The sequence below is a fragment of the Hypanus sabinus genome, chromosome 15 (assembly GCF_030144855.1).
Source record: "Hypanus sabinus isolate sHypSab1 chromosome 15, sHypSab1.hap1, whole genome shotgun sequence".
Taxonomy (NCBI): Eukaryota; Metazoa; Chordata; class Chondrichthyes; order Myliobatiformes; family Dasyatidae; genus Hypanus; species Hypanus sabinus.
This window is the reverse complement of record NC_082720.1, coordinates 51363166-51391110: the sequence shown is the minus strand read 5'-3', so window position 1 is coordinate 51391110 and position 27945 is coordinate 51363166. Positions and strand designations below refer to the sequence as shown.

General features: G+C 38.4%; 1 protein-coding gene across 1 annotated transcript in view; it reads right to left on the bottom strand.

Moving 5' to 3' along the window:
* Positions 1–10858: 10858 nt before the first annotated feature.
* Positions 10859–27945, bottom strand: part of LOC132405519 (rho GTPase-activating protein 26-like) — a 177321-nt gene continuing 160234 nt past the window's right edge. The window contains exons 22-24 of the mRNA XM_059990394.1: positions 27381–27485; positions 21679–21770; positions 10859–12539 (exon numbers count right to left, since the gene is read on the bottom strand). Of these exons, the coding sequence (XP_059846377.1) occupies positions 12451–12539; positions 21679–21770; positions 27381–27485 (286 nt within the window). The 3' untranslated portion in view covers positions 10859–12450. The remainder of the gene's footprint in view (positions 12540–21678; positions 21771–27380; positions 27486–27945) is intronic.

Sequence of the window (27945 nt, the reverse complement as noted above, 5' to 3'; positions counted from 1 at the left end):
AAGAGAAATGGAGAGTAGCAAAGTTGACACTTGGTTCAAAAAAGGTAAATAGGGATTGTAGCCAAGTGAGCCTCCTGGCAATTATAAGGGATCTATCTGAGCAAACAATGAGAGATAGGATTTATGAACATTTGAAAAGGCATAGCCTGTTTAGGGATAGTCAGCATTGTCTTGCAAACTTGATAGGATTTTTTCAGCAGGTGATTAAGGTGCTTAATGAAGATAAGGCAGTGGACATTATCATCATGGACAAGGCATTTGACCCCTCCATAGTAGGGGTGTTGAGTATAAGGGTCGGATCACACTTAGAGTGTTATGTGCAGGTCTAGGAGGTAGTGAAGAAGGTGCAGAAGGGTATGCAGTATAAAAATAGATTAAACAAACAGTCATTCTTCCTAGAATGTTGAAGGCCTAATGACCTAATGTTTTTTTTTTAAATGATGAGAAGCATAGATAAGGTGGAGTCAGAATTTGTTCCCCAGGGTGGAAATGTCAAACACAAAGGAGTATATTTTTAAGGTTAAAGGGGGGAGTAGTTATAGGTGAAGTGATGAACAATATTTTTACAGTGATTAGTGCCTGGAATGGGTTTCCTGGAGTAAGGCAATTTATTTTAAGAGACTTAGAAAAACATATGAATAAGAAGGGGCTGGAGAGATATGAACGATTCACTGGACGAAGGCATTTAGTGTAAATTGGCATCAAAAAGCACAATATAGTGAGCCAAATGATCTGTCCAGTGCTGTACTGTTGTATGTTACATTTTGTAATGGAGTACTGTAAGAAAATGTTTAAATTATTCAAGGGATGGGGTGGATGTTTATACTGCCATTGGAAACTCAGTAGTTCAGACCTGCATTTCTTGGAGTTTAGAAGAATCAGTGATGTCCATATTTAAGCATGAAATCCAAAGGAGGTTTAACAGACTGAGATGATTGCTCCACTGGGAAAGTCATGAACAAGTGAGCATAGCTATAAATAAGGGGACAGTCATTTAAAACTGACGTGTAAAAACTTGTTCTTTAAAAGAGTAGTAAATCTGTGGAATTATGTCCCTGCGGGTGATGAGATTAGATTACTACATATCTTTAAGGTAGAGATAGATAAATATTTGAAAGAATGAACAATTGAGGGTTTTAGAGGAATGGCACATTAGAAACCAGAGTGGCTGTACAATTATATTGAGAAGCTTGAGAGCTCGGGTAGAGTTCTACTGCCATTTCTTGTGTAAACCCATTTGATTGTTTTAATTTCTATATATTGACTAATGGCATGGTTGAAAGTAGTTTTTTTGCAGACTGTTGTGGGCTTTAAGAATGTTTTGTTGAAACAAAATTTTGTTAACATTGAAAACCTACCTGATGCTCATAGCTCTTGGACCTCTGAGCCTGTGAAACCAGGCTCCTGGATGTGGAGGAGTAATGTACGCAACAGTAAACACCACCCACTCACCTCACACCAGAAGAATCTGGACCATTTCATTATGTACAGGGATATAAATCATAATTTCCCAGTGTGTAATGCATAATATGTATGCATATAAGTTACCCTCTTGAAAATACAGCATATCCACTTTTGTTTGGAATTTGAAGCAGTTTTCTCATGCTTGTGTTTTGCGTAAGTCCACTCATTTCAATATGATACTCGACTGGTTTTGTTTTTAAAATTATTTTAAATTCATTTTATAGATTTGTTTAAAATAATTAAAAATGTTAACTAAAGGATGTTGATAAAAATTATACATGTACCATGAATGTTGGTCTCAGAATGGAATGTGGGATTTCCCAGGGATCCATTTAGCTCTTGTTCTGTTGTACTATTGTCTCTGAATCAGGAGACTTTGTTCATTGTTCCACCTTTTGCTTTAAGCACTCTAGTGTAGCATTGAGGAGGAAACAATGCACACATTTAAATAATCCAAATTTAAATTGTTTGGATTAGATTATCAATAAATTATTTCTATCCCTACTGTATGCTTTCAGCCAAGTGTCCTAAATGAAAGGGACTACTTTATTCTCAAGCAAACTAGTTTCCCAAGGTCACTATTTTCCCATCTCATGCCTTCTGCCTACAGCATTAACACAGGGAAGTTGCAACAGCCGAGATGTCACTATTGATTGCAAAATAAAAAAACATCTTGTTTCCCAGCCGGCCGCCTGGAATACATGGGAAGCCAGCTTGGGGAGTTAAGTCCTGCCTCTGGCAAAAAGTCATGACCAAGCAAAAGGCAGCTGGAAGGGGTTGAAAAAGTGAATCTTGGTCAGGAATTAACTTGTTATTTAGGCTCCAGTAATAATTTGAAGAAGAAAACATGGGGATTAGAATGTAGATTGGATGACAAAGTGATTCACTTAGTGATAAGACAATCATCTGTTTTGTGTGAGGAGGAATTGGGCAAGAGGAAAAACTTCGGAGAAATTGCCTATCTGTTTAGGGATGGTGGAACCATTTTCAAGTTCAGTTTATTGTCATTCAATTATATTGATATGCCAAACGAAACCCTAGACCAAGATGTACTGTACAACAAAGTATATCTATATCTCACACACAATATATAAGGTACTATTATCATAAACAAATTAACAAATAATAAGACAAAAGTTAAAAGCAAGCAGTATACGTGATGAGACCTAGATGGTGGCAGGGAGTTCAGCGGTCCCACAGCCTGGTGGTGAAGCTGCTTCCCATCCTGACAGTCCTTATCCTAATGATAGTAAAGGGTCAAAGAGATTGTTGGACCTCTGCATAAACAACGCTCCTGATAATGCTCTCAACAGTCTTCTCAATCCTTCGTAGTGCCTTGCAGTCAAAAGCCTTGTAATTCCCATACCAGACAGTGATGCAGCTGGTCAGGTCAGTCTCAATGGTGATCCTGTAAAAATTGGCTAGAAGGTGGGGGACCCTTGCTCACCTCAATCTCCTCAGGATGTGGAGACGCTGCTGTGCTTTCTTAGCGAAAGACATGGTGTTGAGGGACCAGGTGAGATAATCCATTATGTGCACTCCATAGAAACTAGCTCTAACTCTCCAAACACTCTCTGGGGAGACTGCTACTCTACCTCCTCTCTGAATGCCATTTTGCTAGCATTGTTGATGTGGTCAACCACTCTCATGTCATCAGCGAATTAAATAATTGGATTTGAACTGGATGTAGTAGTACACTTGTGCATCAGCACGGGTTGAACATACAGCCCGGGGGGTGGGGGGGGGTGCTGGAGCTAGAGGTACACACAAAATGCTGGAGGAACTCAGCAGGCCAGGCAGCATGCATGGAAAGATTACAGTTGACATTTCGGGCCTGGACTCTTTTGGCAGGATCGTGGCTTGAAACATCGACTCTACTCTTTTCTATAGATGCTGTCTGGCCTGCTGAGTTCCTCCTGCATTTTGTGTGTGTTATTTGGATTTCCAGCATCTGCAGATTTTCTCCTGTTTGTGATAGAGCTAGAGATGTTGGTCTTTCTATCTAGCAGTCCAACACCCTGTTACAGAAATAGGACTTGGGATATGACAAGGACAGTTAACTCACCAGGTTCTGAAGGATGATTGTATTGACACCAGGCTTAAGTCAATGAACAGCATCTTGGCGTATGAAGCACTATTTTCCAGATCAGACAGGAGTGAAGTGCAGATGCAATGACAAAATAGACCAATTTCAGTGATAAGCACTCAATATTTCAAGATTCCTCAGGGAAATTTGGAGTGTTAAGGCCCTGTCCGTTTTCCATCCTTATTCAGTGACTCCCTTGTTGACATCCATTTTTAAACCCAAGACTTTTATAAAGAGGATTTCCGTTCTTATTGTGTTCTGACCTGCATTCTGGTAAGGATCAACGAGCATTGGAAGGAGAGGGAAACATAAATAAAGGAATGACTGAAAGGCAAGTTGATCTTTCCATGTTGTTTAATGGACAACTATTAGCAAAGAGGGTTTCTGCCTTTATGTCTCAGCCTGCTGATGGGAGTGTGTTTTATCATGGAAAATAACTTGGGCAGGAGAAGCAACTGAGGCAAGTGAGATTACCCCTTCTCCAATTAACATAGCTAACAATGAATAAACACTTCTTTGCTTCCAGACGGGTACAGGTATCGATTTTAACCGACATTTTGATGACAAACTCATCGAAACATCCATTACCTGTACCCAGTTGGAAAACAGAGAACAATTTTTTCATCATAAATGCAGAGGAAGCACTGGATCGTTTTTCATAGCTAACAATGTTAAAGATTGAAAAGTGTTAGGAGATTCTATAAACTGGCATAACCAAAAGGTTTTCCAGATAATTTCTATAATGTGGTCAAGTCCACAACTACTGGTTCTAGCATGGTTAGTGAGCTACAAAAATACCATTCCACAATTTCTCAAAGGGTTCATTGGATCTTTTTGAGGTAGGGAATCTTCCTGATCCCAACTTGCTCCACCAAAATATCTGTGGTCCTGTTTGAGAGCATTACTAAAAAACACACACTCACTCATCATTTTCTGACCCTTTGGCCAATTGCTCCCATTACTAGTGAAATCATTGCATTCTTGAAGGTGCAAGCTATGGATTCTTTGTCTATTTTTCTCAGCTCAGGCCTTTTAAATTTCTGAGTGAAACACTAATCCCATGGAATTGTAAATCCACTCATGAACTGTGGCCAAATACTGCTTTGGGCAAACAATTCTTGCAGAGATTCATTGGTGATTTTAGAAGTAAACATCAAAATAAACACAGCTGTATCTCAAGGTAATTTTAGATTTATCCATGTCACTCACAAGAAGACTAAGAAATGTTCCTTGTCACTTTATTCTGCATTTATTTTCTATCTGCACCTTCAGCAACTTGCAGAGCTTTACTCCTGTTATGTATAATAGTTTTCTTAAATTAGATTTACTTTTAGTATCATGTATAGCTGCTGTAGAATTCATCATGTTTCAGAAAAGGTAGATTTTGCTTTAATAAAGCTAATAATATTGTTGCTACTTACTTTAGGCAGGTGTTGAAATAGCAGCACTTTGATTTTGTAGCTCCAAAGTTAAGAATGCATGACATGGTACTGATAATTCCATGTTATTGTTTAATTTTCTTTTAGTGTTAGGGGATATGGGCAGCAACAATTATCTGGAGGTCAAGGTCACAAATTCTAGGTCAGATTTTATTATTGCCAGAACAGCACTCAGCCTTAACTCAAAAGCTCCTTATCAAAGTCAGATTAACTTTATTTTCAACATACATAGATGTCACCATATACTGCCTTTCTTGTAAGCATTTACTGGAAAATATAATTTATAAAATCTAAACATATACGAAGACTGCTAAACAACAAATGTGCAAAAGTTGTGCAAATAAAAAATAAATCAATAAATTAATAAAACTGAGACCACAAGTTGTTGAGTCCTTGAAAATAAGTCCATAGATTGTGGAATCAGTTCAGAGTTGTGATAAGTGAGGTTATCTACATCGGTTCAGGAGCCTGACGATTTAGGGTAATAATTTCTTGAACCTGGTGGTGTGGGATCTAATGCTCCTGTACCATCTTCTGGGTGGCTGCAGTGAGAAGAGAGCATGGCCTGGATGATGGGGGGGGGGGGGGGGTGGTGTCCTTGATAATGGGTGCTGCTTTCTTGTGGCCGCGCTCCTTATAGAAGTGCCCAGTGGTGGGAATGCCTTTGGCTTGGGATGGACTGAACTGTACCCATCACTCTTAGGCTTTTCCATTCTTGATTGCACACCAGGCCATGGTGCAAACAGGAAGGGTGCTCTCTACTGTGTATCTATAGAAGTACGTTGAAGTCTTATGACCTGCCAAATGTATGCAGACTTTTAAGAAAGTAGAGGCACTATGTGCTGGTTCTCTGATGGGGCATCACAGTAGCATAGTGGTTAGCATGACACTACCACAGCTCAGTCACATCAGTCACCTGTCATCCATAAAGACTCAGTACATCCTTCCAGTGGAGTGTGTGTGTTTTCTCCGGGTGCTCCAATTTCCTCTCACAGCCCGAAGACATCATGTTTGGTCGGTTGATTGGTCTTTGTGAATTGTCCCATGATTAGTCTAGAATTGAATCAGGGGTTGCTGGGGTGCCACAGTTCAAAGTGCTGGAAGGGCCTGATCAGTGCTGAACCTCTAAATAAATACATATGAAACCTACTGCCCTCCTCCACCTCCTATCAACTTATGGCTCATGGACTGTGACTTCTTCCTCCTTTAGTTTGTAATAAGCCCTTTCATTTTGCTGACTTTGAGTAAGAGGTTGTTGTCATGGCACCTTTCAACCAGATTTTCATTCTCCATCTTGAATGCCGATCCGTTGTCATTTTTGATATGGCCAACAAAAATGATGTAATCAGCAACCTTAAATATTGATTTGGAGCTGTATTTAACCACGTATTCAAATATATAAAGTGAGTAGAGCAGGGGCTAAGCACATAGCCTTGTGGTGCACCTGTGCTGATGGTAATTATGATGTTGTTGCCAATCCATACTGACTGGTGGTCTGCAAGTTAGGAAATCACTGTATCCAGTTGTACAGGGAGGTACCATAACCTATGTCTTAGAGCTTACTGATTAGTTTCGAGGAATATATGTATGCATCTTCATTGTTCAGATATTCCAGAACTAAGTGAAGAGTCAATAAAATGATATCTGCTGTTGTAATGGTAAACAAATTGGAGTGGATCCAGGTAACTCCTCAGAAAGGAGTTGGTATGTTTCATCACCAATCTCTCAAAGCATTTCATCACAGTAGATGCAAGTGCGACTGAATAACAGTGATTCAGGCAGGTTACCATGTTCTTCTAAGGTTATTAGAATGGCTGAAGCCTACCTGTCTGAGCTGGGTACTTCAGAATGTCAAGGCCAGAGGTTAAAGATGTCCAGAAGCACTTCTGCTAGTTGATTGGCACTGGACTTCAATAGTTGACCAAGTACATCATCTGGGCCAGATGCTTTCTGTGGATACGCCAAGAAGAATATTCTCACATTGGCCTCAGAGACTGAAAGCACAAGGTCTTCGGTTTCTGTGGGGGTTCATAAAACTGCCTTCGTGTTCTGTTGTCAAAGTGAGCATAAAAGGCATTGAGCTCATCTCTATATCAGAGAAATCTCTATAACATTTTCTTCCAATGCCTGCTATTGAGCATTAGCCCACTGAGATCACTGGCATTCAACAATGTAACCAATCACACACACACACCCAAATTAGCCAGCAGTTCTGAAGGAATTCATCTGCTTCACATGTACAATGTATGACTGGAATTGGATCATCAGGTGTAGTCCAAATTGATCAGACCACTTACATAATTTTTACTTTGTTTTAACCATTATGCAGATTGCAAGTTACAAATTTAATGTCCATTATTTCCTTAAGTTATGAAATAAAAATAAACATACCTTATAAAATTAAAAGCATAAAAGCGGGCCATATGTCCATAAGTGCCTGCTGTACCACTCATTATGGTTATGGCTTTAAGAATTGTTAAGGGATCCCCCTCAAAAACAGGTATACCAAATTTGGATACTGTTGTGGGGTTGGCATGTGGCCAAGTGGTTAAGGCATTTGTCTAGTTATCTGAAGGTCGCTAGTTCAAGCCTTGGCTGGGGCTGCATGTGCATCCTTGAGCAAGGCACTTAACCACACATTGCTCTGCGATGACACTGGTGCCAAGCTGTATGGGTCCTAATGCCCTTCCCTTGGACAACTTCGGTGGCATGGAGAGGGGAGACTTGCAGCTTGGGCAACTGCTGGTCTTCCATTAAAAAAAAACCTTGCCCTAGCTTGCACCCTGCAAATCCATGGTCTATTGAGACTAACGGAGGCCTACATACTACTGTTACAGGGCAGAAATAACCTAAAGTCACAGTGGTCAGTTCTCTAGCACTGACTCTGGTTCAGAAGGAAAAGGGGAGAAGAGGTGAGCTATGGTGAAAGGGGAATCATTATTTAGGGGTACAGAAGTGAGGTTCTGTGATGACTGCACAGAGGAGTTTAAACCAAAGTTGCAAGGGGTTGGAAACCAGAGTGCCAGAACAGATGGTGGAGTGGTTGTGGTGACAGATGTTGTTAAGACCTCAGACAAAGTCAGGAATCAAAAGGTTGAGCTTGGTAGGATTAATGTTCTTAGTTACATATATTTCAATGCAAGTATTTGTAGGAAAGGCAGATGAGCTCAACACATATTATGATATTGTAGCAATCAGTAAGACTTGGTTCCAGGAGAGGCAGGACTGTCAGCTCCATATTCCAGGGTTCCGTTGTTTTTGATGTGATAGAACAGAGGGATTAAAAAGGGGCAGGGTGGCATTACTAGTCAGGAAAAATGTCACAGCTTGGCTCAGTCAGGACAGACTGGAAAACTCATCTTCTGTGGATTTATGGCTGGAACTAAGGAATAGGAAAGGTATGACCACTTTAATGGGGCTCTATTACACACCATCCAACAGTTCTCAGGATTTAAAGGAACAAATTTGTAGTGCGATCACAGACTGTTGCAAGAAACATAAGGTTGTGATAGCATGTGATTTTAACTTTCCACATATTGACTGGGACTCCCATACTGTAATAGGGCTAGATGGGAAAGAGTTTGTCAAATGTGTTCAGGAAAGTTTTCTTAATCAGTATGTAGAAGTCCCAGTGAGACAGTGTGCAATACTTAATCTCCTATGAGGGAATGAGACAGGACAGATGATAGAAGTTCATGTAGGAGATCATTTTGCAACTAGTCATCATTTCCATTAGTTTCAAAGTTATTACTTAATAGGATAGGTTTGGTCCTCAGGTTAAGATTCTGAATTGGAGAAAGGTCAATTTTGATGGTATCAGAAATGATCTGGCAAGTGTGGATTAGGACAGGCTATTGTTGGGCAAAGGTATACTTGGTAAATGGGAAGCCTTCAAAAGTGAAATTTTGAGAGTAGATACAGTAGCTTGTATGTGCTTGTATGAATAAAAGGTAAGGTTAATAGGTTTAGGGAACATTGGATTTTGAGGGAAAAAGAGATACATAACAGCTATAAGCAGGTAGGAACAAATGAGATACTTAAAGAATATAAGAAATCCAAGAGAACACTTAAGGAGGAAATCAAGAGGTCTAAAAAGGAGGTTGCCCTAATAACCATGGTGAAAGAGAACCTTAAGGGTTTCTACAGAACTTTTTGGAGCAAAAGGATTGGAAGGTACAAACTTGGTCCTCTGGAAGATCAGAATGGTAATCCATGCATGGAGCTAAAAGAGATGGTGGGAGGGGGGTCTTCAATAGATTTTTTGCATCTGTATTTACTTGGGAGATAAACACAGTCTATAGAAGTGAGGCAAAGCACCCTCACTTTTATAGGGTCAAGGACCCTGCACAGATGACAGAGGAAGAGGTGTTTGTTGTCTTGAGGCAAATTAGGGCCTGACAAGGTGTTCCCTCAGACCCTGTGGGAGGGAAGTCCAGAAATTGCAGGGGCCCTAGCAGAGATATTTAATTCATACTTAGTGACAGATGAGGTGCCAGAGGATTGGAGTATGGTTAATGTTGTTCCACTGTTTAAGAAATGCTCTAAAATTAAACCAGGAGATTATAGGCCAGTGAGCCTGACATCAGCAGTAGGAAAGTTACATTAAGGTATTCTAAGGAACCAGGTAAGAGTATTTGGATAGACAGAGACTGATTAGGGATAGTTAGCATGGCTTGGTGTGTGGTAGGTTGTGTCTAACTAGTCCTACAGTTTTTTGAGGAAGTTACCAGGAGAGTTGATGAAGGCAAGGCAGTGGATGTTGCCTCTTTTGATCTCAGCAAGACAATTTACAAGTCCAGCATGGGAGGTTGGCCTTCATAATCAAAGTATTGAGTACAAGAGTTGGGATATCATGTTGAAGTTATATAAGATGTTGGTGAGGCCTAATTTGGGGTACTGTGTGCAGTTTTGGACACCTACCTACAGGATAGATGTAACAGGATTGAAAAAGTACAGAGGAAATCATAAAGAATGTTGCTGGGACTGGAGGACCTAAGTTATAAGGAAAGATTGGATCCCTACAATGTAGAAGATTGAGAGGAGATTTGATAGAGGGATACAAAATTACGAGAGTACAGATAACTTGCATTTACCCTCAGGTTTGGTAAGTCTGCAACTAGAGGTCAAGGGTTAAGAGTGAAAGGTGAAATGTTTAAGGGAAACATCTTCACTCAGAGGGTGATGAGAATGTGGAATCAGCTATAGCGCAAGAGGAGGATACAATTTAATTTTCAATGTGTAAGAAAAGTTTGGATAGGTTCATAAATGGGAGAGGCTATGGTCCAGGTGCAGGTTGATGGGACTAGGCAGTTAAATTGTTTGGCATGGACTAAATGGACTGAAGGGTCTGTTTCTGTGTTGTAGTTTTCTATCACTCTATGGGTATTTTCAGCTGTACTATTTTACAAAAATCTGAAATTAATATCAGTTTGATTTCCTTTGATTGCACTGATTTATTGACAGAATGTTTTATGACATGATAGTCTGACCATGCCTTTGCCTATCTCCTCTTCTTTTCTAAGAGTTACACCTGCCTGAACCTACATTGTCCAAATTATATAGACTCCCAAAATTGCCTACTTGATTTTAATCATATGGACTCTGAAGTACCCTCCTGAATCTTCTGTCACTCGTTTTCTCCTTTTAAAAATGCATTTAACAGACATCACCCTATTATAAAATTCCCTTTGTTTTACAGGGGTGTTATTGGGATTAAACAAAAACTATATATATATAGTAAACAATTGTGTAAAAATGAGTGAGAATTCAAAGTTTAAACAATGGTATAAGTCACTTAAGGGGCTAAGTAAAAGTACAGTAGAGTGCAAGTCTGTGCTACTGCCTTAATTAGGAAAATACAATCCTCTTCTATTGTATAAATCAAACTGTGATTATCACATAAAAAAAGTTTTTATTAGCAACTGATAGTTGAGTGAAGAACTACTAGGGTGGAAATAACGTAGAACCATTTCAACCGTTGCAACAAAATTCATTAATTATCACAAAACACAGGCTTCAGCAGTATTAGCACGATTAAGTTAGAAGTAATGACTTTAAAAGTAGATACAGTTCCTAAAACAAAGAAAACTACTATAGATTTAAATCTTTAAAAAGTCAAACTTTGTTTAGAGCAGAAAGAAGTGGTTGTTTGTTTCCAAGCAAATAATTTCCACAAACAAAATAGATAAAGACCATGAAGGCTGATGTTTGTTCCCTCAGATTTTCATTACCTATTTCTTTTCAACTTGCTTCTAACTAGCAGTTGAAAATCTATTCTCTGAAAAAGTTAGATCTGCAAGATGAGTAGATCAGGCTTGTTTTAAGGCGCACTCAGACATGTGTATACACACACACACACACACACCTCATAGTTCCTTATGCAAGTTCATACATACTGTCAAATCAAGGCAGGAGGTTCTATTTTATAAAATCTGATGGAAAACCTTTGGTACAATGTATCTGATACTGGAATAGATTATATTCTATAAATGCAAATCTGTGTTTGATTTGAAATTCCAGGATTCAAAGGTGATTTGTTGAAATCATTAAATTTATCCGAAACTTGATCAGTTCTGTGCAGTTGTTACCTTAAGCAATTAAAATATTAGCTGCCAAGCAAGTATAGTAAACTTAAGAGAATTTTTTTCTGTTACCATCTCAAAGCAGTTTATTCATAAGTGGAATGCCAAAGTCAATAGAAATGTCTTCCACTTGCTGGCTGATTGTCTTTTTTTAAAATGTTAAAAACACTTATATTTAAACATATCTATACTTTAACATTTCCATCCTTAAAATTCATTTCTTCTTTTACAACATGGAAAGTATTAAATTTTATGTTAAACATATTTTTAAAAAATATGAAATTAATGTGTAATTTGAAAAATAGTTAAGTAATGTTTGCCATATAAATGATTATGCTTTAAAAATAATGAAATGGAAAATAATTCACCTTCACCTCATGATACCTATTTGGCCATTAATGTGACCATTGCCTAGCCATTTGCATTTCTGTAATGCCGTATTTCGATTGTATCATCAAAATATGTGAATCCAATACTTCAGCTTGAAGAAATGGTAAACCCACTTTCCAAATTAAAACCCCCATTTCATACGACATACATCATATAGATATTTGCAACATTTAAGTAGAATGAATATATACATTATATACATTCTACTATCTAATTCAGATAAAATAAATCCTACTTTCACAAACGTAAGTATTTGAAGTAAAAACAAAATACTTATGAAATAATTACAGGCTCTGGTTTGATAAATTAATGGTGTATCATATCCATACAGGACATTATATGCTTGAATTGAAAATAATCTCCAGTTCACTCAATATCCTCACTGCATTTCTGCAATAGAATAAAATGCCAAAACTGAAATAATGTTCATATCTTCGTTGATTGCCATGGATACCATGTAAATTTCAGCTATAATGTTGCACATCTTTGGCTATAGAAACTCAACATAATTTTCTGGAATTAGTCCAGTCTTCCCATCCAATATTCCTTCAAGCCAACCAGGTTCTCGAGACGAATGAACTGAAAAATACACATCAATTATTTATAGATCAGAAGTGTTCTGTTAGGCTCACAAAACAACCAAACAAGCTTATTTTTAATGAATCTGAGCTTCATAGAGTGAAAAGATACTACACTTGTATTAAGCTGTGAACTCTAACAAATATCCTAACCTGGACCTAAGCATATACTGTCTCCTTCAGTGATGTCTTTTGACAGCATTGGTGAGTAATTCAATCATGTGACATTTTTTATCTGGCAACTTAAAACTGAACATCACTGTCCCCCGCACTGAGACATCTCTGAATCTTTTGAGTATGGAAAGCATGAAGTGATATCATTCCTTATGTAACATTCCTTTTACAGTTAAATAAAACTTGGCACATTGGCCTGGAGGCCAAGTATAGTTGGGCACACTTGTGATAACATAGCTTCATTAGAAGCCCAAGCTGGACTTGTTAAGTGAGGTAAATAAATTATTTGCCCAAATCCTTGGAAATCATCCAATGCAAAAAAAATTACAAATCTCCACTCATCCCACTCACTGTTTTCCTTATCCCTGGTCTCCAACCATTCCCTAAGTCCGCAAATTTCCCATCCCCACTATTTTCCCTCTGTATTTGTGATCCCTGACTCCCTAAACCAACTGGCACCTGCTCGCTATAATCCCTTCCTCTCACAAACTAAACTATCCAATTTCTTATCCCTCTTTTCAAGCACCGCTATTGTGTCAGTACTGATCTCCACCTCTACCCCGCACCTCCCACATACACCTGCACAACATTCCCACACCTTTTTAACACATTCCACCTCTGCTCAACCACACTACCACCACTGGCCATAGCACAGACTCAACAAAGAAAATGCCCAGCCAAACTCTCGAAGAATAAATAGGCAGAATATTTAGAACTCAACAAAAAAAGGCTTTGAAAATTATGAACTGCTTTAATGCCTGTGCCTGTGCTTTTTGGGTGTGGGTAAATGAAATTTTCTGCAGAGAGCCCACTACCAGATGAGTTGCTGTCCCACTATTGAACCCTCACTTCCCCCTGCCAGTATATCCTTAAAGGGCATGCTGGAATCCTAGTATCTCTTCCACTGGTTATAGTGAGAATAATTTGATCTTTCATTTGCATTATTAGATTATATTTAGCATTTCCTTCAAAGATAAAACACTTTTTCCATCGGTAACATCACTGATAATTTATATGCGCATGTTTTTTTGTCATCAAGCAGTTTCAGTACACAGTGGTGGGGGTCTAATCAGCTCAGAGTCTTCCAGGTGTAAATGCTGACTGGGTCAGAACAATTGGATTACAACCCCTTTCAAACCCAGGATCATTTTTGCAAACCTCCTCTGCACCCTCTCCAATGCCAGCACATCCTTTCTTCAATATGGGTCACAAAACTGCTCAGAATACTACCAATGTGGGCTGGTCGATGCCTTATAAAACCTCAGCATCACATGTTCACTTTTATAAGATCATAAGATATAGGAGCAGAATTAGGCCATATGGCCTGTCGATTCTGCTCCACCATTTCATCATGGCTGATCCAATTTTCCTGTCAGCCCCAATCTCCTGTCTTCTCCCTGTATTCTTTCATGTCCCGACCAATCAATAATCTACTAACCTCTGCCTTACGTGTACATAAAGGGTTGGCCTCTACAACTGACTGTGGAAAAGAATTGCACAGATTCAGCACTCTCTGGCTAAAGAATTTCCTATTCATCTCTGTTCTAAAAAGACATCCCTCCATTCTGAGGCAGTGTCCTCTGGTCTCAGACACGCCGCAATAGGAAACATCCTCTCCACATCCAGTCTGTCAAGGCTTTTCACCATTTGATAGGTTTCAATGAGGTCACCCCTCACTCTTCTGAAGTCTAGAAAATACAGACCCAGAGCTATCAAATGTTCTTCATACAACAAGCCATTCATTCCTGGAATCATTTTTGTGAACCTTTTTTGAGCCCTTTCCACATCCAAATAAGGGGCCCAAATCTGCTCAAAAATACTCCAAGTGAGTCCTCACCAGTGCTTTATAAAGTTTCAACATTACATCCTTGTTTTTATATTCTAGCCTTCTTGAAATGAATAGCAACATTGCATTTGCCTTCCTCACTACAGACTCAACCTACTAATTAATATTTAGGGAATCCTGCACAATGACTCCCAAGATTCTTTGCAGCTCTCCATTTAGAAAATAGTCAACCCTTTCATTTCTTCTACAAAAGTGCATGACCATACACTTCCCAACACTGTATTCCACCTACCATTTCTTTGCCCATTCTCCTAATCTGTGTCTTTCTGTAGCCTCCCTAATTCCTCAAAACTACCTGCCCCTCCACCTATCATCATATCGTCTACAAACTTTGTAATAAAGCCATCAATTTCATCATCCAAATCATTGACATTTAACGTAAAAAGAATTGGTCCTAACACAGTTCCTTGTGGAACACTACTATTCACTGGCAGCCATTCAGAACAGTCTCCCTTTATTCCCAATCTTTGCCTCCTGTTAATCAGCCACTGCCTTATCCATGCTAGGTCATAGTCTGTTAAGCAGTCTCCTGTGCGGCACCTTGTGAAAGGCCTCTGAAAATTCAAGTACACAACATCAACCAATTCTCCTTTGTCTATCTTGCTTGTTACATCTTCAAAGAATTCCAACAGCTTTGTCAGACAAAATTTTCCCTTGAGGAAACCATGCTTGCTACGGCCTATTTTATCATGTGCCTCCAAATACTCTGACACCTCATCCTTAATAATCGACTCCAACACCTTCCCAACTACTGAGGTCAGACTAACTGGCTTATAGTTTCCTTTCTTCTGCCTCTCTCCCTTCTTTAAGAATGGAATATCATTTTTCCATTCTTCTGGAACCATTCCAGAATCTAGTGATTCCTGAAAGATCATTATTAATGCCTTCATGATCTCTTCAGCCACCTCCTTCAGAATTCTGTGGTTTACACCATCTGGTCCAGGTGATTTATAAACCTTCAGACCTTGCAGTTTCCCAAGAACCTCTCTCTCTAGTTATGATAACTTCACACACTTCATCTCCCCTGACACCTAAAACTTCCACCATGCTGATAGAGTCTTCCACAGTGAAGATTGATGCAAAACAGTTATTCAATTCATCCGCTCTTTTGTTGTCCCCCATTACTACCTTTCCAGCATCGTTTTCTAGCAGTCTGATATCCACTCTTTTATACTTTATGTATCTATATAAACTTTTAATATTCTCTTTAATATAATCAGCTAGCATATTCTTATATTCCACCTTTACCTTCTTAATGACTTTATTAGCTGTCTTCTTTTGGTTTTTAAAAACTTCAAATCATCTAACTTCCCACCAATTTTTGCTCTATCATATGCCCTCTCTTTTGCTTTCATGTTGGCTTTGACTTGTCTTGTTAGCCACTGTTGTGTCATCTTTCCTTTAGAATACTTCTTCCTCTTTGGGATGTATAAATCCCGTGTCTTCCGAATTGCTTCCAGAAATTCCAGCCATTGCTGCTCTGCCGTCATCCCTGCCAGTGTTCTTTTCCAATCAATTCTGGCCAAATCCTCTGTCATGCCTCTGTAACTTCCTTTATTCCACTCTAATACTGATATGTCTGACTTTATCTTCTTCTCAAATTTCAGGGTGAATTCGATCATATTATGATCACTTTCCTCTAAGGGTTCTTTTACTTAAGTTCTCTCATCAATTCTGGTTCATTCCACAACACCTAATCCTGAATAGCTGATCCTCCAGTGGGCTGCTCTGAAAAGCTATCTTGTAAGACACTCTAGAAATCCCCTCCAGTAATCAAGCATCAACCTGATTTTCCCAATCTACCTGCATATCGAAGTTCCTCATAACTATTGTAACATTGCCCTTTTAGCATGCATTTTCTATCTCCCATTGTAATTTGTAGGCCACAGTCTTACTACTGTTTGGGGGTCTGTATACAACTCCCATCAGACTTTTTACCCTTGCAGTTCCTCAGCTCTATCTGTAATGGTACAACACCTTCTGACCCTATTTCACCTTTTTCTAATGATTTGATTTCATTTTTTTTAACAACAAAGCAATGCCACCCCCTCTGCCTTCATACCTACCCTTTTGATATAATGTGTATCCTTGGACAGTCAGCTCCTAGCTATAATCTTTCAGCCATGATTCAGTGACACCTACATCATACCTGCCAATCTGTAACTGTACTGCAAGTTTATCTACCTTATTCCATATACTGTGTGTATTCAGATACAACACCTTCTGCCCTGTATTCACCCTTTTCAATTTTGTCTGCCGTTTATGTTGCAACTCATCTTGTCAACTGCAATTTTGCCCTCTCAACAGACTCTCCTGACTATACATTGCCTATTTGTAAACCAGCTACCTCATCTTCAACACTATTAGATAAATAGATACTTTATTGATCTGAAAGGAAATTACAGTGTCACAGTAGCATTACAAGAGCACACATATACAAATATTAAAAGAGAAGAAAGAAAGAATAAAAAATAAATTACCTCAAACAGTCTAACAGGAGGGGTCATTACTTCCCTGGCTATAGGTTGACTCATTATAGAGCCTAATGGCCAATGGTAAGAATAACTTCATATAGTGCTCTTTGAAGTGGCACAGTTGTCTTAGTCTATGACTAAAAGTGCTCCTTTGTTCAGTCAAGGTGCATGCAGAGGGTGAGAAACATTGTCCAGAATTACCAGGATTTTCTGTAGGGTCCTTTGTTCAACCACAGCCTCCAGTGTGTCCTGTTTGACCTTCTTTAAAAAAACCAGCCTTTCTAAACAGTTTATTGAGCCTGTTGGTATCATCCATGTCAATGCCATTGCCCCAGCACACCACCACATAGAAGATTGTACTGCTCACAACAAACTGGTAGAACATATGAAGGAGAGCCCTGCATACTCCAAAGGTCCTCAATCTCTTCGGGAAGTAGAGGCAACGCTGGCCCTTCTTGTACACAGCCTCTGTGTTGGTACTCCACTCAAGTCTGTCATCCAGGTCCACCCCCACATAGTTGTAGATCATCATCACCACATCCACGTCCTCACCATCAATAGTAATAGGGAGCAAAGCAGGCTAACTCTTCCTAAAGTCCATCACCATCTCCTTTGTCTTACTGATGTTGAGTTGCAGATGATACAACTAGCACCATTTGACAAAGTCCTCCACCAGGGCCCTATGTTCATCCTCTCAGCCTCCCTTTACACACCCAACTATTGCTGAGTCTTCAGAGAACTTCTGCTGATGATATGACTCAGTGTTGTATCTATAGTCTGAGGTGTACAGGGTAAATGGGAAGGGAGTCAATACAGTCCCCTTTGGGGCCCAAGTGCTGCCTATAGTCATGTCTGACACACAGCTCTATTACCCTCCTTTCCTACAATACTTCTTGCATTGAAATACAGGCAGCTAAAGACACTAGCTGCACCATACTCAACTAGTTTCCTTGAAATGAATGCTAACATTGCATTTGCCTTCCTAATACCAACCGAACACGCAAGTTAACCTTTAGGGTATCCTGCAATAAGACTTCCAATTTCCTTTGCACTTACGATTTCTGAATTTGCTCTCTGTTCAGAAAATAGCCTACACCTTCTTTCCTTCTAACAAAATGTATGACCATCAACTTCCCTACACAGTATTCCATCTGTCACTACTTTACCCAGACTCCTAATCTGTCCAAGTCCTACTCAAAAACTCCCTGCTTCTTTTCCACCTTTTTCTCAGGCATTTCTCAGAATTATTTAGGCCAAAGTGTTTAATGCTTTTATTTTCTGTATCAAACTTAATCTTCTTTTGTACTTTGTTTCAGCTTACCATGAAACATTCTATGAGATGATTACTGATTTACTGATGATTTTATATCCACAGTAATTTTCACTGTATATTATGACTTAACAAGAACAACAAACTTTTTGTTCTATATTATAATGCTAAAATAACCTATTCTGACAGTCAAGGAATAGAAGGTGTAAGGTAGGAAATCTATTTGAAGCTTTTCCATTCTCAGAAAACATTCTCCAGGTTGGAAGTAACTGGATTTTAAAAAAGCCACTTAATCTGTCGCAAAATATATGCAAGTACAATAATAAGTGATCAGAATTATGACGTTCTTGTTGAATTTCTCGGTACATTTAAAATTTTACTATTTTCATATTTATTTCATATCTACCCACCCAAAAGTGTATCTATAAATTTGCTTTAGACTAACTTTAGCCTCTGTGTTGGATGCCTGAATTAAGAATTGGGAGGTAAATGCAAATATAAGTTATTTAAAATCAAATATTTTAATAAATTTTTCATAGAACTATCTGTAGTATCAAAGCATTGTTTTTTTAAAAGTATTCACATAAGAGTAGAATTCTTCCTTTTTCAGGATTGGGAAACTGAACCCAAAATTATACCAGTTATGTTGGGTTTGAAACTGTCCATAAATGTAAAATCGGCCATGAACAAGTGTAATTATGAAAAGTGGAAACAAAAAATCATGAAAGCGCTAAGCAGGCCAAACAACATCAATTAGGAGAGATTCGCAAGACAATTCTAGTCAAGAACTGCAAAAATAAGGAAACAGCACATTTAAGATACAAAGAGGGAAAGAGATAGAGGGAACAGAATGAATGTCTATGGTCAGACAATATGAACTAATTTTAATAAACCAGCAGTTGGGGATGTAACAGAAAAAAATTAAATGGGAATTGTGCCATATTTGTGGAATAAGACAGAAAAATGAAAGAAAAAGGAAAGGTTGCTTAAATGTTAATTCAACATATAAATGTAGATGATCCTCATGCTTACATTGTTCACCACTGATGCTGAAGGTAGGGATGTCAGAATGGGAATAGGGTGGGGAATTACAACTGAGAGCACAGGGTTATCCTTTCCATTAAGGTATTCAGCAAAACAACAACATCATATGTATTGAGTTCCTCTCGGTATTAGAGAATGTAGTATGAACAATGAATGCTAAACACTATACATCAGCTCTTCAACACTTCATATCTCTCACTAGCCTGTAACCCACCCCACTGAACATAAGGCCATTGTTTCCCAGTCAGTCAATGACTCTATTTCCTTAGGATATAGTCCCCCACACCTCATAGCTTCTACCTCACTACCAAGCATGACCATCCTGGTAGGGCCATTATTTCAGACTGCTCTTGCCCCACAGAATTTAATTCCACCTACTATGACTGTTCTTTCTTCCCTTATCCAGGACCTTCCCATTTACGTACGTGGAACCTCTGATCCCTATGCCATACTGACAGTTTCCTTCTTACTCATCTTCATCTCAACATTAGGATGGTCCTTCACTTCCTCCTTGAACATTGTTCTGAACAAAGACACAAGAACTGCCCTTTCACCACCTCTTTTTCATCTTTTTGAACATATTCTTATATTGAACAAATTCTTCAATTCCATTTAATTTTTCCAATCAAAAGTGTATCAGTGGTAACTTGCAATAAAGCAGTGCTCTCTCTCTCTCTCTCTCTCTCTCTATTGCATGTGAGGAACAGTCTTGGATTTAGCCCTATTCAGACTCCCTTGGCTCATTTCCAGTTGAGTATATTTCTGTATTGGTAATGCTTCCTGCAAGATTACAGAATTCCAAACTATCTTTACAATGTGGTTTCATTCATTTCTGCTATCATTGTCATATGGTTCATATCTGACTCTTAACTTCCCTTTCTTGACATCTCTTTTCACATTTCAGTGAATGGATTAACAACCAAAATCCATAGTAAACCCAGAAAATCCAACAAAAATCTTGATTACACCTCCTACCCTGATTCCATTCTTCCTGCTTTCCCACCTTTGTCATATCTGCCCTGCCAATGCAACTTTCTACCAGAGTAAGATGGTTTCCTTTTTCATTAACTATCACTACACTTCTACTATAGCAGATAAAATTCAAATGAATCTATCCATATGCTCTCCGTCCTTGCTCGCAACATAAATACCTTTCTCGTTATCCTCACCCACTGTCCTGCACATTCTGCAGATTACTGTCTATTGCTTCCAATTGGCTTCCAACATGAGACACATCTTTTCCTTCCCTTAGAGTCAACTCTTCCATCTTCCACTAAACTCTCTCCTCTTGCTACACTTTAATATACAACAGCAGAAACCGCAACACACCAGCCCTTCTCAAATGACCCAACAGCTTTTTGCAGGAAAGCAGCAATTCACATAGACTTACTTCTTCCAGTTTATTTTATAGCAAGTACAGATCAGTGACTGCTTTGTCAAATACCTCTCTTTAGTCCACAGAGGTGGACCAAGTTTCCTCTTACCACAACCTTAATTTTCCTACCCAATCTGCCCTCTCTCTCTGCCTTCAGTTCCAACACTGCTCCCCAAGCAAAGCCCAATGTAAATTCTAAGAACAATACCTCATCTTTTGTTAGGGAATGCTGAAGTCCTTGGCAACAAGGAACTTTGTTTCGTTTCACTTTCTGCCTCTCCAAAGATAGTTCAACATTTCTGTACATTTTAAGATAATTGTTGATAACTGTAGTCTGCACATGGCTATAGCTATTCCCTGTTCACTTGAGTTCCTCCCATCTACAACCTAACACACTTTTTTCTCTCTTTTCCAGTGCAGATGATCCTCCGAGACCCATAAAATCAGTGCTCTTTTTCATCCCATTGATGCTGCTTGAGTGTTTCCAGATTTTCTGTATTGGTTTTAGAATTTCCAATCTGTGTAGTTTTCTGCTCCAGTAATCTAAATTGACCCATTTTTCTTTTTAAAAGATGTTTTAATAGATTTAGGGTTAGTGACCTGGATTTATTAACTTATGTTAATAAGTTAATGTTAACTAGCTTATGTTTTGATTTGAAGTTGAACTCAATTTGAGGGGCCAATTAGTGGAATACCACAATTTTGTGAGCAGGTCCTGACCTATTCACACAAAATCTAGAAGCAGTGTAAGCGGAGGAAACTTGGAGCCATCTTTTTTCCAATCTTTTGTGTCAGTTTGACTGATTCTATCTGGATTATGGTGCTGTACTAGAAATAAGCAGAAACACAATTACAAAGAAATATTCAGCTAAAGTGTAGTGCACATTTTTTTTACAGTGAAGTCTAATTGCTGTTAAAACAACCAAGTTTATGTCAAAGTTTGATTACTTCACTTACCATTCTCAAAGATGGTTCCAGCGCTGAAGGATAATTCTGAGTCGTGTTCTGCTTTACATGCATACAGGGCTCGAGCTTTGCGATTTTGGGAACTATTAAATAAATAATAGAGATGGTAAATTTCCATTTTAATGGTAGACTAATATTTTCACACTGATCTATATTCAATTATCAGCAGAACCAGCAATGATTGGTGATTACCATAAATGTGTTATGTTGTGTTGTTGAGCTGGACAGTCCTGAACATCCTGTGTTCATGATTCAAAGTTTTAAAAAGTTGAAGCATTACCCCTCCAATTTTAGCTGCAGAACCCTAAATAATTAAGGTCAGTATCCCATATGCTTTCCTATCTAAGTTATCCACAGTATTTGTACTGAAACTGGAACTGTGGACTTATGCCAAGGTCCCTCTACCATTGTTGCCCTCTCAAACCTACCACTGATGGTGTATCTCCTCGCTTCATCAGTGCTCCCGAAATGCAACATCTCAGATTCATCTGGAATGTTCTCTATCTGCCTATTTTGCCAACATATAGCATACACAGTCCAATACACTATACATGACTCTGCCAATCTCCATGTCATCTGTGAACTTAAAAGGTCATGCCTCCTACATCCACATCCAAGTTATTTATATGTTTGATAAACAGCAAAGGTTCCTGCACTGATTCATGAAGAACACCAATGGTAGCAGGCATCCAATCACTAAAACGACCTCTGTCCAAGCCAGTTATGGATCCAGTTTGCCAAATTTAATTGGACCTGATGGCCTATGTGGTATTGCTCAATCTCTCAAAGGATTTCATCAAAGACATAAATGAGGTCCATGTACATCACCTCTAATGCAATGCCCTCAATGACACCCAGTTACCTGGTAAAAAAAATTCAATCAGAGTGGCCAGATTCTGCAGCATTACTCGCAAAACTTTTATCAAATGCTCAGAAACGAAACACTATCAACAAAAGGCATACCATCTCATCAACAGGAGTCGGCATTACCATTATTTTGGCGTTCAGTTCATTTTTAATTAATTCATTCATCTCTCTAATAAGATCTGGTATCCTATTTTAATTTCTGATTATTGATCATGAACAAAAGTAGCCTTATGCTAATCCAGTTTTCTGAAGGATTTAGGTATTTATATCTTGTATAATGTATACAATTTCTCTCATCAATTAGATGCTAAACCAACTGTTTCAAGACAGAAAGATTAAAATAGGAATCATGTGACATGGGCACCATCATCATCTATTCATACTGGAGTTAGTTTGAATGTACTACTTTTGCTATATAGATGTTATGTTTTGAGAGTTGAAAGTTACAGGGCCTATAAAAAGTATTCACCCCCCCCCCACCCCCGGAAGTTTTCATGCATTATTGTTTTACAACATTGAATCACGGTAGACTTAATTTGGCTTTTTTGACACTGATCAACGAAAAAGACTCTTTCATGTTAAAGTGAAAACAGATCTCTACAGTGATCTAAATTAATTACAAATACAAAACACAAAATAATTGATTGTATTAGTATTCATCCCCCTTTAATATGACGCACCAAATCATCACTGGTGCAGCCAACTGGTTTTAGAAGTCACATAATTAGTTTCATGGAAACTGTTTTTGGAGACCTGTGTCCAGTCAAGGTGTTTCAATTGATTGTAGCTTAAGTACACCTGTATCTGGAAGGTCCATCTGCTGCTGAGTCAACATCCTGGCAAAAACTACGCCACAAAGACAAAAGCACACTCCAAGCAACTCTGCAAAAAGGTTATTGAAAAGCTCAAGTCAGGAGATGCATACAAGAAAATTTCCAAGTCACTCAATATCCTTTGGAGTACAGTTAAGTCAATTGACAAGAAATGGAAAGAATATGGCACAGCTGTAAATCTGCCTAAAGTAGGCCATCCTCAAAAACTAAGTGACTGTACAAGAAGGCGTCTAGTGAGGGAGGCCACAAGAAACCCAGGACAACTCTGGAGGAGTTACCAGCTTCAGTGGCTGAGTCGGGAGAGACTGTGCATACAACAACTGTTGCCTGGGGGCTTCAGCAGTTGCAGCTTTATGGGAGAGTGACAAAGAGAAAGCCACTGTTGAAAAAAACTCACATGAAATCTCAGCTAGAGTTTGCCAGAAGGCATGTGGGAAACTCTGAAGTCAGCTGGAAGAAGGTTCTATGGTCTGATGAAAACAAAATTGAGCTTTATGGCCATCAGATTAAACGCTATCTTTGGCATAAGCCAAATAAAACCTAATGAAGACTGCAAGAGAACTGAGATTTGGGAGAAGATTTGTTTTCCAGCAAGACAATGACCCCAGCGTAAAGCCAAAGCTACATAGGAATGACTTAAAAACAATAAAGTTTATGTGCTGGAGTGGCCAAGTCAGAGTCCAGACCTCAATCCAACTGAAAATTTGTGACTGGACTTTTAAAGGGCTGTTCACTCACGATCCCCATGCAATCTGACAGAGCTTGAGCAGTTTTGTAAAGAAAAATGGGGGAGAATTGAAGTGTGAAGATGCACAAAGCTGATACAGGCCTACCCACACAGACTCAAGGCTGTAATTGCTGCCAAAGGTGCATCTACTACATACTAATTTGAAGGGGGTGAGTAATTATGCAATTAGTTATTTTGTGTTTTATATTTGCAATTAACCTAGATCACTTTATAGAAATCTGTTTTCTCTTTGACACTAAAGAGTCTTTTTATGTTGACCAATGTCAAAAAAAGCCAAATTAAATCCACTGTGATTCAATGTTGTAACACAATAAAACGTGAAAACTTCACGTGGGTGGTGGAGAATGCTTTTTATAGGTACTTGTATGTCATTCACCAAATACCTTGCTCTGGTAAGCATAATTTTATGTTGGGGCATTTAGCAGCAGTAATGTCCTTATTACTGCTAAATACTGCCATGTGAGAACATGGGCATTTCACCAGGCAAGCAAGTCAACTAGGCCAAGACATAAATATTGTGCTTGCTTTTGATGGATATCAATACGATACTTTTTTTAAATCATTCCCAGCTCCCAAAGAGGAAGGCTAGAGTTCAAGTCAGAGTTAAAATTGACCTGATACTTTACTACAATACTAAAGGAATACTATACAGCTGCAGATTTCAGATTTCAATGGAAAATTAATCCAGGGTTCTATCTTTTGTTCAGGTGGAGAAGATGCAGAAATCTGCTATTGTGTTCTACATTTCCTCAATATAGTGCTTTCAAAAGTATTCAGCCCCCACAGCTGTTTTCATATTTAAACTCTATCATTTTCTAATTTTAAAATATGAAGTAGGAGTTTTGAGCTATTCTACAAAAATTGCGCATCATGTCAAATCAAAAGAAAAATTCCAAAACCTGTCAACAATTAACAATTGAAAACCAAAATTGTGAGGCTGAAAAAGTATTTAACCCCTTTGTAAGTATTTATCCCCTATGCTAACTTCCCTTAGTAGCATTACCTTACCAATTTACCCAATTTGTTGATGCAGAAAATTGGAGGGTCACCTGTTTTCAATGAATTCATAAGAATAATAACCTTGTCTCTGTAAAATCCAACAATATGGTTGGTTTTCAATAAACCAAACCAAAATGAAGACAAAAAAGCATTCAAGGCAAGTCAGGGGAATGATAATAGAGAAACACAAATCTGGGGAAGGGTACAAGGCCATCTCAAAGGCACCGAACATACTCTGGAGCTCAGTGCAATCCATTGACAAAAAGTGGAGAAAAATATAAAACTGCAGCCACACTGCCTAGGCCAGGACTCTCCTATAAACTTAGTTGCTGGAGTGATACTTGTATAAGTACTGTGACACCAATAGTCACTCTGAGTGAGCTGAAGAAGTCAGTGGCTGCAACTGGAGTGAAGTTCATGGCTCCACAATCTCTAGGGTCTAGCACAAAAAGCATTTTTATGGAAGAGTGACAAATAAGAAGGCCTAGCAAAAAAAAAAAAAATCCTTACCTGAGAAGACTTTGTACGGCATAACTTAGAAGATACTGTAAAGATCTGGAAGAAGGCCTTGTGGTCGGATAGGACTAAAGTGGAAATTTTTTCCCTCAAGACTTAGCGGTAAGTGTGATGTAAATCTAATACTGCACATCAACTAGGTAACACCTATTGTAAAAGATGGTGGAGGTAGCACCATGATATGGGATTGAAAATATGGTCAAGACTGATGGGAAGATGAATGCTGCTAAATACAGAGAGACCTTGGATAAAAACCTACTAGCCTCTTCAGAAAGCTTAAACTGGAGAGGAAATTCATCTTTCAGCAGGATAATGAACCAAAGCACACTTCCACAGCAACCACAGAGTGGCTTCAAATTAAGAAAACTGATGTCCTTGAGTAGCCCAGTCAGAATCTTGACCTTAACCCAAATGAACATTGCTGGCAAGACCTCACTATTGTTGTTCACCACTGGTCCCCAACTGATTTGGAACAGCTTAAGCAATTTTGCAAGGAAGGATAGGCAAATTTTGCTGCACCATGCTGTGCAAAGGTAATACAGATTTATCCAAAAAGACTAGTGACTATAATTGCAAGAGGTGGTTCAACTAGCCCGGGGGGGGGGGGGGGGGGTGGAATGAATACATTTGACCAGCTGACATTTGGTTCGGAATTTTTAGCTTTTCATGCTTCATACGGTATGTCAGATTGTCAGGGTAAACAACTAGTTTTTGTTGTACTGTAGATCATGGTCTTTCTTGGGGGCTTTGCTATTGCATGGTGAGTGGAGAGTGCTGATGCCTTTATTGCTGAAGTAAGTGGGGGAGGGAGGACACTGTTTATATTTATTAAATCATGGATTTCCTGGATTCTGCAATTTGAATACCATGGTCCAAAAAGAATCTCCATTCAATGACTAAGCTGTTGAGTTGAAGTTACATAGGTCAAAATATGAAACAAATGTACTTATCAACTACAAATTAGGAGCAAGAGTAGGTCATATGGTTTCTTCACCTTTTTTGTCATTTAATGAGTTAATTATAGATTGAATATACCCTCAAATCTACATTGCAATCTATCCATTGTAACCTTTCACCTGCTTTGCTTATCAAATATTTATCTATTCATATCTGCATTAAAGCATTTTCAAAGACTCTGTGTCCACCATTCATTACCATCTCATTTTTAAATTAAATGAGTTAACTCTTTCTTTTCAAAAATTTGACACTAACCATCACAGGACAGTGCCAACTACACTTAAAATAATGCTTGCATAGCTGAATTCCTAATTCACTCATCTGTGTAAAGGTATCAAGAGTAAAAATGTTGCTGTATGGGAAACAAATAAAAAGGATGATGCTTTCATACATCTAACATGTAATAATGTATAAACAAATAAAGCAATTTTGAATTTAACTCTAAGTTACTTCTATAGCTTTTTATATTAGACTGAATATTTAGCCATAACAAAAATACATCATAAAATTAGGCAGCTTACTTTGAAATATTTTTGCTCAAAGAAGATCTCAATCTTGAATATACAAATTAGCTAGATTTTACTACACTATGGCTTAGATATTTCCCTATATGGTGTAAAGTGACAGGCGTAACTTACTGGGAAAGAAAATATCAATGCTAAAATATGCACAAAATCCAAGCAAACTGTAAAAACAAACTTCTACTTGAAGGCTGAGTTTCGCCAAAGCACTAAAATTAACTAAAATAAAAAGAAGGCAAACTGGTACCAAACCTGAGAGGGGAAGAGTCACTGGAGGAAACAGGAACTGGACTTGAAGGTGCAGAAACCATGGGCCATGTGGGTGAGAGTGGTGAGCTGGGACTGGGAGGATGAGGACTAGAAAATAAGCAAGAGTATTAAAAAAAACAAAAAATAAACAAAAATCAACAAATTAAAATAACGGCATAAAGCACAGGATATAATTTTAGGGGCAAGGCAAAAGTCTCAGGTTAGTAAGTCTATTACATCCCATTTGAATAAGAGTTTTCACTGTAAGACACTGAGCTCCAAAGATAATTAGTTTAAAAACTACTTAATTACAGTATATTAATGATATTTTAACTGCTCATTGGTTAGAATGCCTGATCCAAACAATACCAGAAAGAGTTATTGCTATTACATATAATATTCACAGCTCTCACAGTTAACATATCAAAGTGGAATGCATGGGGAAAATCTGATTTGGAATCTTCAATTTTACAATTACATTCACCATGGGCTTGTGAAATGTACACATAACAATACATCTCCTTAGCAATTATTGCCTTAGAATACTGATTCTTCACAAGAGTACAAT